General features: G+C 46.1%; 1 protein-coding gene across 2 annotated transcripts; it reads right to left on the reverse strand.

Annotated features, from left to right (window-relative positions):
* LOC146182206 (uromodulin-like) lies at positions 1-12,859 on the reverse strand. Of its 2 annotated transcripts, XM_084575976.1 has the most exons (6): positions 12,601-12,859; positions 9,232-9,341; positions 7,388-7,408; positions 3,622-3,831; positions 2,693-2,857; positions 1-500 (listed from the first exon to the last, which is right to left on the reverse strand). In XM_084575976.1, exons 2-6 carry the CDS (start codon positions 9,287-9,289, stop codon positions 409-411), a joined length of 546 nt encoding a protein of 181 aa, XP_084432102.1. In that variant the 5' UTR covers positions 9,290-9,341; positions 12,601-12,859; the 3' UTR covers positions 1-408. The 2 variants fall into 2 exon arrangements, with proteins under 2 accessions (XP_084432102.1, XP_084432103.1); XM_084575977.1 differs by lacking the exon at positions 7,388-7,408.
* Positions 12,860-15,768: the final 2,909 nt, after the last annotated feature.

Consider the following 15,768-nt stretch of genomic DNA (forward strand, 5'->3'; position numbering starts at 1 on the left):
CAGAAAATTTATGCCAATTTACTAGAATTCTTTATCAGTTGAAAACAGAAAAAACTGTAAAATGACAGAAAAAAAAAATTAAAAACAGTAGACATGAAGAATAGAAAATTTCTGGAAGGACAGCTGCCAGAAAATTTCTGTATTTTTAAACAAATGTTTTTTACAGTGTTGTGCAAGAGAGTGCCCATGCTAAATTAAATCCGTGATAAGTCAGCTAAAATGTTAGCTCCCATTGCTTTCTGGCCGAAACGTTAATTGTTAAGCGCCGCGCACAGATTGCTTGATTTGAGGATGAATTCTGTTTAGAGCGAAAAATAAAAGAAAACAGACACGAGGAAACATTTTAGTGACGGCAGAATATTAAGCTGGCGTAGAACCGCGGGATGACGACAAGGCCCCGGCACCTGATTACGTGACGTCCGTGATCAACTCGGTGGTGAGGTTCCAGCGCAGCAGGTAGTCTGATCCGTTCCGACGCTTCTTCGCCACTTCGTGTTCCCCTGCGCACGTGTTGATGCATCCCAGCATTTCACTCACAGTACCGAAAAATTGGCGGGGGTCATCTCAATTACATCGATCATAGTGCGAAAAGAACGTTTTTTTTTTTTTTTTTTTCTACAGCTTTTACAGGCTGTGACGGTGAAACATAACCATACAATCGTTTTACCAAACTCAAATTGCAGATAATTTTGGCTACAATTCTAATATATCGTGAGAGAGCGGGATTCCACAAACTTTCTGTGGCTATGGCACTGGTGTGCTGCAGTTTCAGCTATACATGTAGCGCCATCTGTGTCAGCCGTCGCCACAAATGGTGGAGCTTTAACCCTAATTAAACGCGGTTATGGGGGGCTAAAGCAACCGCCTCTGTGGCGGCCCAATGGTTAAAACGCTGGGATACTGAACCCGAGAACCCGGATTCGAATCTGACCGGCTAGAATTCGGTTTGTATCGAGCGGCACATACAAAATCGGGCATGATTATTGGCCGGCTGTCATCAAAGTATGAATGCTTTTGCATTGAACAGCATTTGACTCCGTGGATCACTCTGTATTAGGCACCACCAGCAATTTGTAGTTATGAAGAACATTAAATTTTATTTGCGATGTTTACAGGCCGGGGGTTCTGTGGTGTCTGCCTGACCTGCATGCACGCGGTTGCGCACATGCATGGTAATGAGGCACATATATATATTTTGTCACCGCACTCCAGTATATAAAGGGTGCCCTAACTAAATGTAACCAATGTTTTAAATAATACGGCGAGACCTAGCTAGCCCAGCGAATGTTGAGAACTGTTTATCCTAATCTGCAGTATAGTTTGCCAAACGTAATTATTATTTAAAGACTAATTAGTTATTTTATAATAATTAGCTAGAAAAAAGTCACTGCAGAATTTGTAGATAGCCTCGACAAACGGCGTTGTTTCTATCAAGCCACGATTGACGTAGTATTATTTATTGGCCTTCAACGGAAGCTGCCACCTGACCAGCTGCTACGTTGGATCCACGACCTTAACTGTATGTGGTTGGATCATTCGACCAGTGAGCGCACAAAGCTTCATCGGAGAGAGCGCTGCAGAGAGAAGCTGATTGTGTTATCTGGGACGCGTTTCGGGGCTTTGAAGCGGCGACGCTGTGACGAGGAAGATTTCTTACTGCGCAATGAATAGTTTTCGGCCGGTATAAATATTTATGCATGTGTTAGCTTGATAAAAACAACTTAGCTAGCCGTTTATCGAGATCTAAAACTTTTACATTGACACTTTGTTATTTAGGTCAGTAAATAAAAACAGCTAATTAGTCCCCAGTCGGTTTGGTTTGGTTTGTAGGGTTTAACGTTCTAAAGCGCGACTCGGGTTATGAGAGGCCGTTTAGTGAAGGAGTCCGGAAGTTTCGACCACCTGGGTTCTTTAACGTACACTGACACCGCCCAGAACACGGACGCCTCTTCGTTTCGCCTCCATCGAAACGCAGCACATTGAAACCGGCTACTACGGCACAGTAGTCGGGCAGTGGTTAACACTGCACTACCGCGGCGGGGCGTAGTCCTCAGTCGGAAAAAACAACAACAAATTTTTCTGTTATGGCAAAATGTTTGTGCGGTTTATGACTGTTAGCTTTGATGACTAAGATTTTGGCCTGGGCTAGTTGGTTCATAACTATCACGAAATAAACACAGCGCGAAGAAACAGGACACAGGAAGAAGACACATACAAGACGGGACTGGCGCTGACTAAGTTGGTAGTCAGCGCCAGTCCCGTCTTGTATGTGTCTTCTTCCTTTGTCCTGTTTCTTCGCGCTGTGTTTATTTCGTGATAATTTTGATGACAACAAGAATTCTTTAGTAACATATCAGAATTTTCTGTAGTTACAACAGAAAAGTACTACAGAAAATTCTGATGTTGACGACAGAGATTTTGTCGTAAATTTGGAGAATAATAACCAGCCAAGGGACGAGGACGAAGAAAGACGAAGTACACACGGTAGCTCGTCCCTTGGCTTGTTATTATTCTCTAAGACAATGTACCAACTGACCCAGCTTTCAACCCTCCTTCTTTGTCGTAAACGTCGAAACTACATAATATTTTGATTTTTTTTTTGGCATGGTTTTGTAGATTTTTCGACTGGGTCTTTGGTGATAAGACATTGCGTTCAACGTGCTTCCACAACGGAGGTCGGCAGTGATCTCACCGATGCAGTATGCCATGAAGCATCTGGGCAGCGGCTGCAAGTAGTAGGCCATGTAACTTCCACAGTGCTGCACCCGAATATTGGCGTGGTAGCTGCACGCGTTGTCCTCGTCCGCGCCGCACGCCACCGCGGGCATCGGCATGCTCGGGTACTGTGGGTGGCTGCCTGCGTCGTCATTCACGAGACATATTGAGAGCATGCAGTCAACGATCACTCCGAGTGAAACGCGCGCGCTTAATATTTTTCGGCGCGATATCAAGACAAGGAACAGGAGCGGAGATAGCAGCGCGCGAGAAAAAAGGCGGGAGGAAACCGGACGCAAACAGGAACCGCCGTGCCATCTGCTAGATCTTCGCTTCAACGCTAGCCCCTGCTACAGTGAACTAGAATATTCTAGTTCACTGTACCCCTGCCGCAATCACAGTTCGTTGGGGAAGGCTTATGTAAGCTCGGCAGTGTCGAGTCCGCAACCGCTAATTCTACCCGCGCAGTCGGGTCCTTTATGTAAACAGGGTTGAATGCTTCCAGGGGGTCTACACTGTCTGCAAAACCGAGGATGCCTACAATAGTCGCTGCAAAAGCATAGGATGCCTACTAATTATCACAATTACACAAATTACATGTAGTACGTGAGCCATCCCCAGCGAAAAAACCCTGAGTCACAATAACCTCATACAGATTTCTCATACTAAACTCGTATAAATCTCATATAATCTCATACAAATATCATTCAGCGTATGAAAAATATACGAGATTGTATGGGATTTGTATGAGTTTAATATGAGAAATCGTTATGAGGTTATTGTGACTCATAGGTTTTTTTCGGTAGGGATTTGGACTCATTTGGCGTTAAACGGTCAGGGTCGAACCCTCGGAGCCATCGCGGTGGCTATACCGTTATATCAAAGGGTTTCGTTTCGGCTACTCACCGTAGAACCAGAAGGGCACCATGGTGTTGCACATGCCGGGCATCGCCGGCGTCTCGGGCATGCGGTTACCGAAAGGCGTCTCGAAGCGGTACCACGCCTGCTGCAGCTCGTTGTCGCAGCTGCCGTTGTCGTTGGACACCATCATGGTGGTCTTTGAGCGGATGCCCGTCGCCAGCTTCACCACGATCGGCTTCGCGCAGCGCATGTTCTCTGCGCGCGCAAAAATGGCGGTTTCAGCCATCTTTCCATGACAATAGAGAGATTTAGCACACCGTGATCCGCGATCCGCTACCGTGACCCGCCACCGCGCGTTCCATTGCGCATGCCCAGATCATTTTGATGCCGATAGATGGCGCCACATACTTGACGTCGGCACATTGACCCGCCGCATCGGAACCAATCAGCTTGTGCGCCCCGCCCACGAGCGGTAGAGGGTCACGGTGGCGGTTCGCGGATCACGGTATGCTAAATCTCTCTAATAGAGAGTTTTAGCTTACCGTGATCCGCCACCGCGCGTTACACTGCGCATGCCCAAACCCCCTCGACGCGGATAGATGGCGCCACATACTGGGTGTCCGCACATGCCACCTGCCGCGTCGGGACCAATGAGCTTGTTCGCCCCGCCCACGCACGGTAGAGGGTCACCGTGGCGGATCGCGGGTCACGGTAAGCTAAATCTCTCTAATAGCATAAGTACTGAAAAGAGACTGTAGGAAGCAGTGGTAGAAAAACGTCGGCTAATGAACATGCGATGCTACACATCTCTGAAGCCTGTGCTGAGCAGGGCAAGTTAGCGTCTCACCTTACAGATGACATCCGATGTCGGAAGTGCAATTTTGTATATATGTAGTAGATTATTTTGTAGGCAACGAAAAATACAACGAAATGCAGATTCCGCGCAGAACAGAGAAAAGAACTCCGAAATTCTTGATTCTTCCCCAAAGGAGAACATTTAATGACCGCGATAATCTCAAAGGCTGACGGGCTCCGACGAATGCGACAGCTCCGCGCTAGTGCTATCACCATAAGCGTACCTTGGATCGTGACGTCTAAACTAGAAGGTGTAGCTCAGATGCAAGTGTCTTTTTTTTTTAATTGGGCATCAAGCATAACTGGATAAGCGTTAACTATAATGCTTGATAAATTTTCCCTGCAGCCGCTAGCTGTATATATGCCTCTGACGACGAAGGAGTAAGCTGCTTCACTATACATGACTACCGCGTTACTTCTCACTGGTTCAGGACTACTCTGCGTCCTCGAGATGAAGGGAACCGTCAGCTAGTCCGTCACAACTGGGAAGAGGGCATTTCTGAAACTTTCCGTTTAGCATTGTCTTGCCTCTTTGTCTCTTCCTAGAAACCCTATCGACGGGAATCTCCATATCGCAGTAGTCGTCCAACCACATCTTAACGTGGGGCTTTTACAATCATCACACAACAGTTCACGGCAGCTCCCGTTGTCAGATACATATGCACACGGCTTTTCACGTAGGCAAGACATATTGTGCAATGATCTGCCCCAATACCACGACACTACCTCCCCTGCAACCTTCTCTACCGCTATGCCTCCTCTTCCTAGGAGAGAGGCCTGCTCAAGGTTGCGCTTATTATTTATTTATTTTACAGGTACTGCCAGCCTTGTTATCAGGCATTTGGCAGGAGTGGGTAGTTCAGGTGAACAAAAGGAAAAACAGTAAACAAGATACTAGACACTGAAGGATAAATAACAACAGCAAACAACAGCAGAGAAAGCAACGACACCGAAAAAACACACAGACAAGGACGATGCGGCATATCGTCCTTGAAATCCAGGATTTCACGAAAACCCGCCTGGTCGAATATATTCATGCCGGAAAAGCTACGAGCGTTGACCAATAGATAAAAACAACGACGTTTCGGCCTCGCGCTACGGAGGCCTCGTTCACAGCGAACATGGCCGCCGTAGCGGGGCCGAAAGGTGAATTTTTAACGATTGGTCCAAGCTCTCCCGCCAGCATTATCTTTTTGTGTTTCTTTAGTGTCGTTCTGCTCTCCGCTGCCGTTTATGATTTTTTAACCAACTTGCTGTATTATTATTGGGCGCATATTACCTGCGTGCTGGGTAATAGCGATTCGATACAAAATGTCAGCCTACATCTGCTTATACTTGATCAAGGAAACCATACCCGAAACTTTTAGTGTAATTTCCTCTCTCCCAATCTCACACTGGACTAAAGATATACTCATTTTGCGCCTCTTCCACTTTACGAGACGACAAATTATCCGCTCCACTCTTTGCAGCTCTTCCTGACGTCTACCTTTTGATAATTTCAGCAAAGACACCGAAAGAAAACTTGGAAGCGTGTACTCCCTTATAAAAAATGGTCTATAGAGATTTGTCGACCCTATCGACATCCTTTCGACATATATTGCTTTTCTGTGTTGACTATCTGTGAACTAGGTCTGTAGTCCTTTTATCTATATACAATCTGTAGACTATCTACTGATAGCCTTACATTTGTCGATAGACAAAAATTCTAAGCCTAGTTTATGGTCGTGAGTTAATGACAGTCTACGGACTGTCATATTTTTTACGCGATAGCGTTAAAGAGGCGTTCACCTAAAACCCGGCGTTGGTGTTGTGAGTGAAAAATCACGAGCGTGACGCTAGCAGGTGGCAGCTGACATGACTGCTCACTGATTAGACGTAGGGTTGCCTGACGTTATGTTGAGCTGTCAACTCGGGCCTCTCTTTTCATATGGGAGGGAGATGCCAGAATCAATGTACTCCCCTGATGGGGCTGGGACAGGTAGGTCACCGCCGCTTGCGGCGGTGGTTGGCCTGCCACCGAATTTTTATCTGTTGTAGGCCGTCATTGCACCCGCCACCGCTTCGGTGGTGGACGACGGCTGTAGTTGCAGCGCGCGTCTTTCTTTCTTCTCTATTTTCTCTTCTGTCTGCACGAGGCAGCGGAGGCGGCTCAGCTACAGGGCCAGTAGCAGGCCCGTGCATTTTCTTTTCCTTCTTCCTACAGCCACAATAGAATCAGTCTGAGGACCTTTGCTTTCGCATTACCCCTAGGCCACGCAGGCACGTTCATGCGACTCGGTTAAAGGGCAACTCCGGGGGTTTTTTGACATTCGAATATTGTAGTGAAAGTTTTACCACAGGTTCTTCTCTCCGACCTGACGCATTCTACAAAATTTTGGCGCCGTACGATAATCCGTTCACGCGCAATACGGCTTTAAAATATGCCGTTTTCATGGCTTAAGTTGAGAATATTTCTGCGGGCAACACTGAGTTTCTGACGTCACAAACAGTATACAGGCGTTAATGTCCACTTCCCGCGTGATTATGAAATTGTGAGGCTTATATTGAACTACCTCAGACATTTTATGTAGTGCGTCATGATGTCCATACTTTATTTTCACCATTCAACGCACGTACGAGTGTTTTTCTAATACTGAGTGTGACGTCACCATTTCGTCAAATGGGACGTCGTTTCTGGCCGTGAAAGCAGTTTCGGTTTCGATTTGCTGTTTTTCTTTTTTAAAAATACTTCTAATTGGAATTTTGGAAAACGGTTTTCTGTGTTGGAGTCAGGACGTGCCGAGGAATGTAATTCAATTAAAAACACAAAATGATGAAAAAACCACCGGAGTTGCCCTTTAACGCGGGGCTTAGACGGAGCTTAAGTGTCCCCTATAACTTTATTTTTATAAGGGAGTTGAACGAGGTGTTTTGTATTGGGGACGGCGCGCTGCAGAAAAACCCTGTTTTCACTTACGTATGTGTTCTTCTCTGGCCACTGTAAGGAGGAGAAAAATAAGGCAGTGAGTTGACACCGAACTTTCGACATCGTGGGTACGCGGTTTAGACTGCAGCTGTGCTGGCTGCAGGAAAAGTGCCTTTCTCATGCTTGTTATTTCCAAATGTGAAAGAATACATATGTCCCGTTGTTCTCGTGGCTTTATTTGGACCAGTTAATATTTCACGCCCTAGCAACTCGCTCATGGATCGACGCAGCCAAATAACGTTTCGACAGGGCTGGCTGACTTATAGTAGGGTCCTTCAATACTACTAACGTCCATTGATATTAATAATACTATTGTTTTACTGCGCTTACCGAACGAACAAAAGAATTATTAACACGTTGAATATCGAGAAAAAATCGTTGCTAGTGGCATGCGTTTTCGTATAGTACTTGCAGCAGTGACTCCTTTTTCTAAACTTGGTGTGACCTCGTTTATGTGTTAATTATCAGCAAGCCTAGTCGTAAAAACTACAGAAAACTTGCTGTTGTCATAAACTTTATGCGCGGCTTTTAACAGTGAACCTGTTGTGACATCAGGATTTTGTAAATGTATCAACTGCTGACAACAGAAAATTTCTACAGAAAGAAGTATGAAATTAAAGAAGATTGTGGCGTTACGACAGAAATAAAGAATATTTTATCGCAGTTTTGATACAGTTTTGTTGTTTTTTTTCGACAGGGAGAGGCCTGATCTTGTTTACTTTTGTGTGTGTGTAGCAATATGCTTGTTATACGTATACTGTCTTTGCCAGAAGTAACCAGGCTGCATAGCTTTCTTACCACGCCTGCAATGGATACCCTACCCCGTCCATAAACGTCTAACGATATACAAATGGTGACGACACACGTGGGCTCTTTTACGTTGATATGTACGAATTCAAACCTGAAGGAGTGCCGTAGGTTTTGCAATATACGAGTGAAAATCAACCATGCAGCCTGGTTGCTTTGGCAAAGATGGTACTTGTGTACATTTCATGGCAGACTGCATGACATAATTGTGCACATCTACTGTACTGACTGTATCAACGACGTTATTTCCCTATCTGTATCAGCAAGCGTATTTTCAACATCTCATTACAAAGCTGCCGAAACTGTATATGGAGGGAAGGCCTTGCCAGACCTTAAGCTTTCTCTTCAAATTTACCTGTATGTACAAGCAGGAAAGGAATCAATAAACCAAAATATCTGTTTACAACTGTGTCTATATAGAGTGCCATCCGACGGTGCGACAGCATCGAATTCGAGCGTCATCCGGTGGTAGGAATGCGTCCACCGCCAAGCCACCCGCGCGGCAAGAACACCTTTGTTCTTTACGACCGGATCCCTTGCGTCACGGTCAGGAAAGCATGTTAACATTAGTAAGCCCCTCATTTTGAAGTTCTGATGTAAACGTGCGTCGAAAATGAGTCATTCATGAGCATCGCTGAGATTGAGCCATATATCGAGTCGCCGATAGGAGTGATTATTGCTTAACAAGCAAGCTCATGCCCACAGCATCCGCCATTGTTACCAGCTTTTACGCTCGCTGACCAGCTCAACATTATTATAAGACAGTGGGATTAAGGCAGCGTACCTTTGATGCGAAATCCATGCTCCTGTTAGTCCAATTTCGCTCTTTTTTTTTTTTGTCATAGAGAGTATCGCGGGATAATGCACCAGTTGCAAGTGGGCCGCATTCAATTCAATTCAATTTAATTCATTTATTTTTCAGAGCAGTTACAAAGCAACTCTGAATGGCCCTATGGGCTTAAAGTTGTAGTCACCTCTGCAAAGCTCAACGTGTTGGCGCATCGCAAGTTTCTGTAGTGTATACTCACTGTTGTGGAAGAGGAACATGAGCAGGGCGATCAGCAATCCACAAAATGTCACGCACATCAGGAAGACCGCGATAAAAGCGCCGGTCTCCGAGCGGGCTTTCCTCCTGTGCCTGAAAGAATGAGACGACAAGAAATAATCCGCGGAGCTGTACATTTTAATTTCGTGAAAGTTTTACGAATAATGATACGCATCATAATCTCGCTAAATGCACTATAGTCTTTAACGGCTTCTAAATTTAATCACAAACTATACGAGAAGAATCTACACCTCTACACGCCATGAAGGGCGCCTGTAGGGGGCGTTATATATTAATTACATTTATAGGTGGCGCCACTGAAATATCCCCCAGATGGCGGTTTCTGAAAGCAGCGGAGGGGTCTGCTAGCCTTGGCCAGCTTCTGCCGTCCACGCTCCCTCCTTGTTGTGGCCACTGCGACTGTGTGAGATTTACTACGTGTGCCTAGAAGTTAAGGGCACGTATTTCTATAGCTGAGATATAAGAGACAGATATGAATCAGCGCTCAAAGCGGGATGTCATATATACTCCATGTCCCTGCAGTATGTGATGAACTCGACGCACGCATGCGCTAACTGTTCGTGAAAAGAGTAGCGACGACTACGAATTACAGTTATAGTTACTCGTTTCTTGAACTTCCCAACAGCGAATGTATTGGTGTTGTCGATAAACCCCGACACGTATGACTAATGTTAAAGACTTGTCCACCATCTACCCAGCGCCGAGGAACGTCAGTTTCCACATGTCGCAATCCTAACCGCTCACAGAAGCAGCAGGAACCATGGGCCTAATAGTGAAATGATTTGGGAATGCAGTGGTCCTATGCAGAGCCGGTAATTGCCAACGCAGTACTATTCCTAGTTTGTGTCTGCCCGTTAAATTACAAAGCTAATATAGAACGTCACCTTCGGCCACACTTCCACGAAGTGTTTTGACAAAACGATTGAATACTATACATAGTGTGGCACCACCGTGACCAGGTCATCATTGACGACCCAGCAGACAGAACAAAGCATGGTGGAGGGGTGATGGAGGTGATCACCATCTGTTCAATATTTAAGAATACAACATCAAAGCGTCAAATTTGTTCGTTTTGAAAGCGTTGCTGTATAGGGCCCAGGAGCTGGTTGTGGTGTCTGAGAGCATCACTGTCCAACACTATGCGAAGCTAACTTGTGTTTAATTTAAATTCTGCAATACCGATAAGACACTATACTGCGAAAAAACAAAACAAAAACAAGTACCATGCAATGGTGTAATATTAACCTACTATTTAAAATATACAATTTTACATGGCTATTCCTCGAACTCCTTACTACTACGCTACAGGCAATACTGTCCATGTAACGTTTCCTATAGCCTTTGTAGCTCTTCCTGGTTGAAAAAAAAAGAAAGCAGTTGCACTGAGTATAGTTGATTTTCGCCTGACGCTTGTCAGCAGTAGTGATTCAGAAGCGCCTATTTACACGGTCGGAAATTTGGTTGATGTTTATGCGGAGTCCTTCGTGCTTAATTTATTGTTATCGAAGTGTTACCTGGCGATCTCGATTTTTTTTTTTTTGTTGCTATGACTATACCACCGTTTCTGAGGGGCTAAATAAAACCTCAAAAAATCATCCACCGCGGTGGCCTGATATCTATGGCCTTTGGCTACTGAGGTCAAGGGTGTAAGTCATACCCTAACCAAGGCGACTTAAGTTTGACGGAAGCGGCACACAATAGCATCGCCACAGTAAACAGTGTCAGTGTGTTTTGAAGAAACTCTGAGGGTCGAACTTAATCCGGATCACTCCACACAAGGCCTTCTGACAGCCCACGTGTATGAAGTTGCAGAGTGTTAAAACCTACTAATTTGCCCTATATTAAATCTAAGGGAAAATGAGATTGCTATTCTCTAGAGTCTTATTAGGCCTCTGCAATTCAAGGTATCAATTTACGCCCTTCACTGCATGTACGTTCTGAGCTGTACAGCGGCGTCAGGCATCACTGGCAGACTCGTGCGCATGCGTCGCAGCGTATATATGCAAGCGAAAACAAAAAGGACGTCTACATGTTGTGAAGATATAGTGTTGGCGCGATTGTGCCAGCGGAGCAGCCTGCGATGGCGCAGTGTGTACACGGCATGCACAGGCAAACAGCATAGAGCGCAGATATATCCCGCGTCACCTTTAGTGGCCACTGAATATTGCTATACCAAGCACAGGATCGTCCACTCTTCGGATGAACACGGGAGTGCATGCGTGGTCGTGCTCTTCAGGGGGTCATTGCATGCCTCCGACACAGTCGTTGTTGAGAGCAAAGTGGCGCGGGCAAACATACACCTGGTACGTTATGTTTATCGGTATCTGCTGTATATCTGTGGACGTGGTGGCGCTCCGAAGACCGCGGCTACGTGGTCGCGTGTTCGCCCTATAAGAGTAGATGACCCTGTACATCATGGTTAGGTGTTGTACACAACGCCTGTTAGCGCAAAGCTGCCCAAGCGAAAAAGAAAGCAACAAACAGGGCCAGGCAAATTCATCACGTCCCGATGCTTATTTTTCTTTTTATTTCGTTGAATCCGTCGCTATTCATATCCTACACTAAGTAGAGCTGTTAACGCGGGATGGAAAATCAGATTGCAAATCTTAATCTTCCTCTGAAATTAACAGCACGCCCATCCGATTAGCAGTCAACTCTGCCAATGGAGGTACGTACAGTTATGCCGTTTTTTTGAGGACGCGATAGCAAAAGCCAGCGGTAAGAAGTGGGACTACGCAGCTGCTTCGCAAACTGAGCAACGGCAGGCAACGCCGAAGCGTTATGCCATATTCACCCAACGCTAAACAGCTTGGAGCGTATAACTTGAACGAAACTAAGGGGTTTCTATTGCAAGTATAAAACTCTGTCAAAAGGAGACCATCAGACTTTTTGTTTGTGGACATTCTGGGCTAATCTACATTACGTGAATAGTAGTCTAAGGTTATTAAGAAACATTGGCGCGTCGTTGTGATAGCAAGCAGCTGCGACGACAAGTTTAATAACAAGTTTCATTTCTTACATATATGTTACAAAACTAGTAAGCAAATTGTTTCATTGTTGTTTGTAATTTGTACATGCGAGACAAAGAATTGCACGCGGCTGCATTGAAACCACGGTACCAGAGTCAGACTCCAGTAAATGTATGTTTCCAAGCATGCCGCACGCAGCACTACGGAGGCTGTGGTATCGCGTTCAATTACAAACCTTAGACGCATCCAATATGGCTCAAACTACCAGAAGAAAAAGATTAATTCGGGTCTCGACCTGGAGTTATGGTACGTTTTCGAATACTCCACACTTTGAAAGCCCAGCATGGATTCAGTTCACTTACCCGTAGCCGTCATCGAAGCCGGAGTCATGGTACCCTGCATGTATTTGAGAGCGTCAGAATGTCGCAAAGCAAAGTGTTAGCCGTGTGAAACTAACACACGCTTCGCCTGGAAAAATGCATGTAAGACGAGCTGTACGTTATTTTCTCTTTCCCAGCTTTCTTACACCATCTTCAGAAATGAATGAAAACAGGCACATTTTACACTATAGGCGCAAGGTACCCCTTTCCAATGCACTGCTCTGTGGCCGAAATGTCTAGGGTGGGATCATAGGGAGAGATAATGAGAAAAGAGAGAGGGAAGCGCTCTTGAAGGCGAGCGCCAGTTAAGGCGTGGAGGTGAGCACGAGCTGCTTCACGACGCGGCGAGCGGCTCGGAGCTGAGATCCAGGGAGTACCGCCCGTGAACGTCTGCTGTTCGTGAAGGCAGAGGTGTGACTGATGCGAGGGGAGAGATGCCGAAGTTGAGGACGCGCGAGCGACACACAACTGCTCATTTCGGAGTAGCACATGCTTGTGCAACGCTACCCAGTGACGGCCGCCACACCCGCAACAGACACGCTCCCTCTCTCACTGGGTGCATCTATGCGGCCGCTCCGCCTACTCAGTGTTAAGCCGCGACTTTCGCCACTTTTTTTTTTTTTCCGTTCTTCCTCTTCAAGTTCAGGGCGAGACGGATGGACAGAGAGAGAGCGCGGCTTCTGCTGCAGCTATGCGACCACTCCGCCTCCTGCTGAGCCGTGCGACGCGTGCGTCGCCACCTTCTCTGATTTAAAAAAACTGATTTATTTATAGGAAGGGAAAGGCACGGTAACTGTCTCACTTGTTTTCTGTGGACACCGCAACCGCGCCGTAAGGGAAGGGAGGAAGGTGGGAGTGAAAGTGGAAAGAGAGAAAGAGGAGCCGTAGTGGAGGGCTACGGAGTAATTTCGACCACCTGGGGACCTTTAACGTGCGCTGACATCGCACAGCACACGACGCCTCTTCGTTTCGCCTCCATCGAAACGCAGCCGCCGAGGTCGGGTTCGAACCCGGGTACTCCGGCACAGTAGTCGGGCGTCTTACCACTGCTTCCTCCACTTCGAGTTCACGAAAAGAGAGAGAGAGAGTGAGCGGCTTCGGACAGACATCGGCGAAATCCGTGATTGCGACTAGTAGTGTCGCGCACTAAAAAAAAGTGCGGGAATATATCTCGGTTAAACCTAGTTATCCGAGCGTAAACTAGTTAAAATTCAGCCTGCGCCGAAGCGTTGACGCACTCCGACCGGCACGCATCTCACACATGGCGAGAGTGAGCAACCAAGCGCCGGTGGAGCAGTTAAACGTTAGATCCCCGCCTAGCTACGCGGTCTGTGTACGTTAAAGAACCCAGATGGTCGAAACTGGGACTTGCAATGCGAAGAACAGAGTTTACGGTCTGAAACCCGCGCTTTAATATCGTCTTTCTTCTCTTTTTTTTTTCGCCTAAGGTAGCCAAATATTCTGAGCCACATCGCTGAAAGCAAACTTCTTTTTTTTTTAATTCTAACAACTGATATGACTATCGCTTAAAAAACGTGTTCTAAGAACTGATATGACTATCGCTAACCAGCCCCGCCGGTGTGGTGCAGTGGTAAGACGCCCGACTACTGTCCGGAGTTTCCGGGCTCGAACCCGACCACGGCGGCTGCGTTTCGATGGAGGCGAAACGAAGTGGTATCCGTGTGCTGTGCGATGTCAGCGCACGTTAAAGATCCCCAGGTGGTCTACTCGTAGCCCTCCACTAGGCTCCCCTTTCTCTCTTTCCACTTTCACTCCTACCCTCATCCCTTCCCTTACGGCGCGGTTCAGGTGTCCACAGAGCAAGTGTGACAGATACTGCGCCTTTCCCTTCCTGTGAACCAATTAAAAAAATCGCTAACGACCAGCTACAAACCTCGTATTGAGACCAGAAGCCTGGCTACAATAATAAAAATATAACTATCAGAAATTAGTTAAGCAGTTTATTAGCCCCATTCCCCTCTCTTATATCCGTTATCACTGGCAGTATTGCGCCCCAATAGCCGTGCTGACATCTAAAAAAAAAAAAAGAAAAAAAATTATTTAAAAATAGTAGCGGGCTTTCATGATAGACGGGGGGGTCAAATTACGCAATGATCGTGTCACAAAAACTCCCTGAAAAATATCTTTTAGCCCCAATCTTATTGATCGACCTTGACCGGCGGAAATATCAACCGATGAGAACGGGGTTGACTGATTGATTTGTGATGGGAGAATAGCGTAATTTCTCTCTTATGCGTATAAACAAAAAGCCAGCCATAACAGCAGTACACAGGTGGATACACAGGTAACGCGGTTGATAATTTAGAACTTGTCTACAGGTAGAAGCTGCGGGCGTGTTTTCGTCGGTTTAATACTAGGAAAGGAACGAATGTCGAATAGCGATCGCGTCCCTGTCGGTAGCTGCGCAGCAACATGCGTACTACATCACACGCTTGTCACCGTTTGACGCTATGGCCAAATCAAAGGAGCAAAAAACTGCCCAAACGAGTTGACAGCGCGCATATTGAAAATAAAAACAGCAGGCTGTACTGACCATAGGCCATGGTGAACGGTATGGCAACTGTTCTGCGCCCTCTCAGAATTCGGACGCTTCCACTTCTTCGTCATTCCCTTTAGACGGGCGCGTTTTTACGCTTCCAAAAAAAAAAAAAAAAAAAAAAAAAATCTTGCTTTGAAACCCATATAACTTTTCCCAGTATCACATCAGTCATATATCTTCCTTTGACTGAAACTTATTCCAGCCATCAAAGTTTTGCCTTCTTTCTCTATTCCCTTCGACTTCAAATATTTAACCTTCGAAGAATTGACATTAATTTGCCAATATTCTGATATTCTTGTCCGCGGGTTGCCGATTTCGGAGGCTACGCTGTAGAATAGTATACGATTTACACGATTTACCGTACTTATGCTCAGCCACAGTGCTTGCACCTGCACCACGGTGTAAAAATACGCCCGACTACTGTGCCAGAGTACCCGGTTCGATCCCGACTGCCGGCTGCTGCGTTTCGATGGAGGCGATACGGAGTCCTCTGTGTGCTCTGCTATGTCAGCCTGTTGTTGTGGCTGTAAGAAGAAGGAAAAGAAAATGCACGGGCCTGCTACTGGCTCTGTAGCTGAGCCACTTTAATT

The sequence above is a fragment of the Amblyomma maculatum genome, chromosome 8 (genome assembly GCF_055883805.1).
Source record: "Amblyomma maculatum isolate TAMU_Amacu chromosome 8, ASM5588380v1, whole genome shotgun sequence".
NCBI classification, from domain to species: domain Eukaryota; kingdom Metazoa; phylum Arthropoda; class Arachnida; order Ixodida; family Ixodidae; genus Amblyomma; species Amblyomma maculatum.

What these genes read in the sequence shown, in the direction of transcription:
- LOC146182206 (XM_084575976.1), bottom strand. Translation starts at nt 9,289, where the DNA reads ATGTGCGTGACATTTTGTGGATTGCTGATCGCCCTGCTCATGTTCCTC. An exon ending in GGCCAGAGAAGAACACATAC is followed by an intron (nt 3,832 to 7,387) that starts GTAAGTGAAAAC and finishes TTGCGCGCGCAG; the next exon opens with AGAACATGCGCTGCGCGAAG. An exon ending in CTTCATGGCATACTGCATCG is followed by an intron (nt 501 to 2,692) that starts GTGAGATCACTG and finishes ACACGTGCGCAG; the next exon opens with GGGAACACGAAGTGGCGAAG.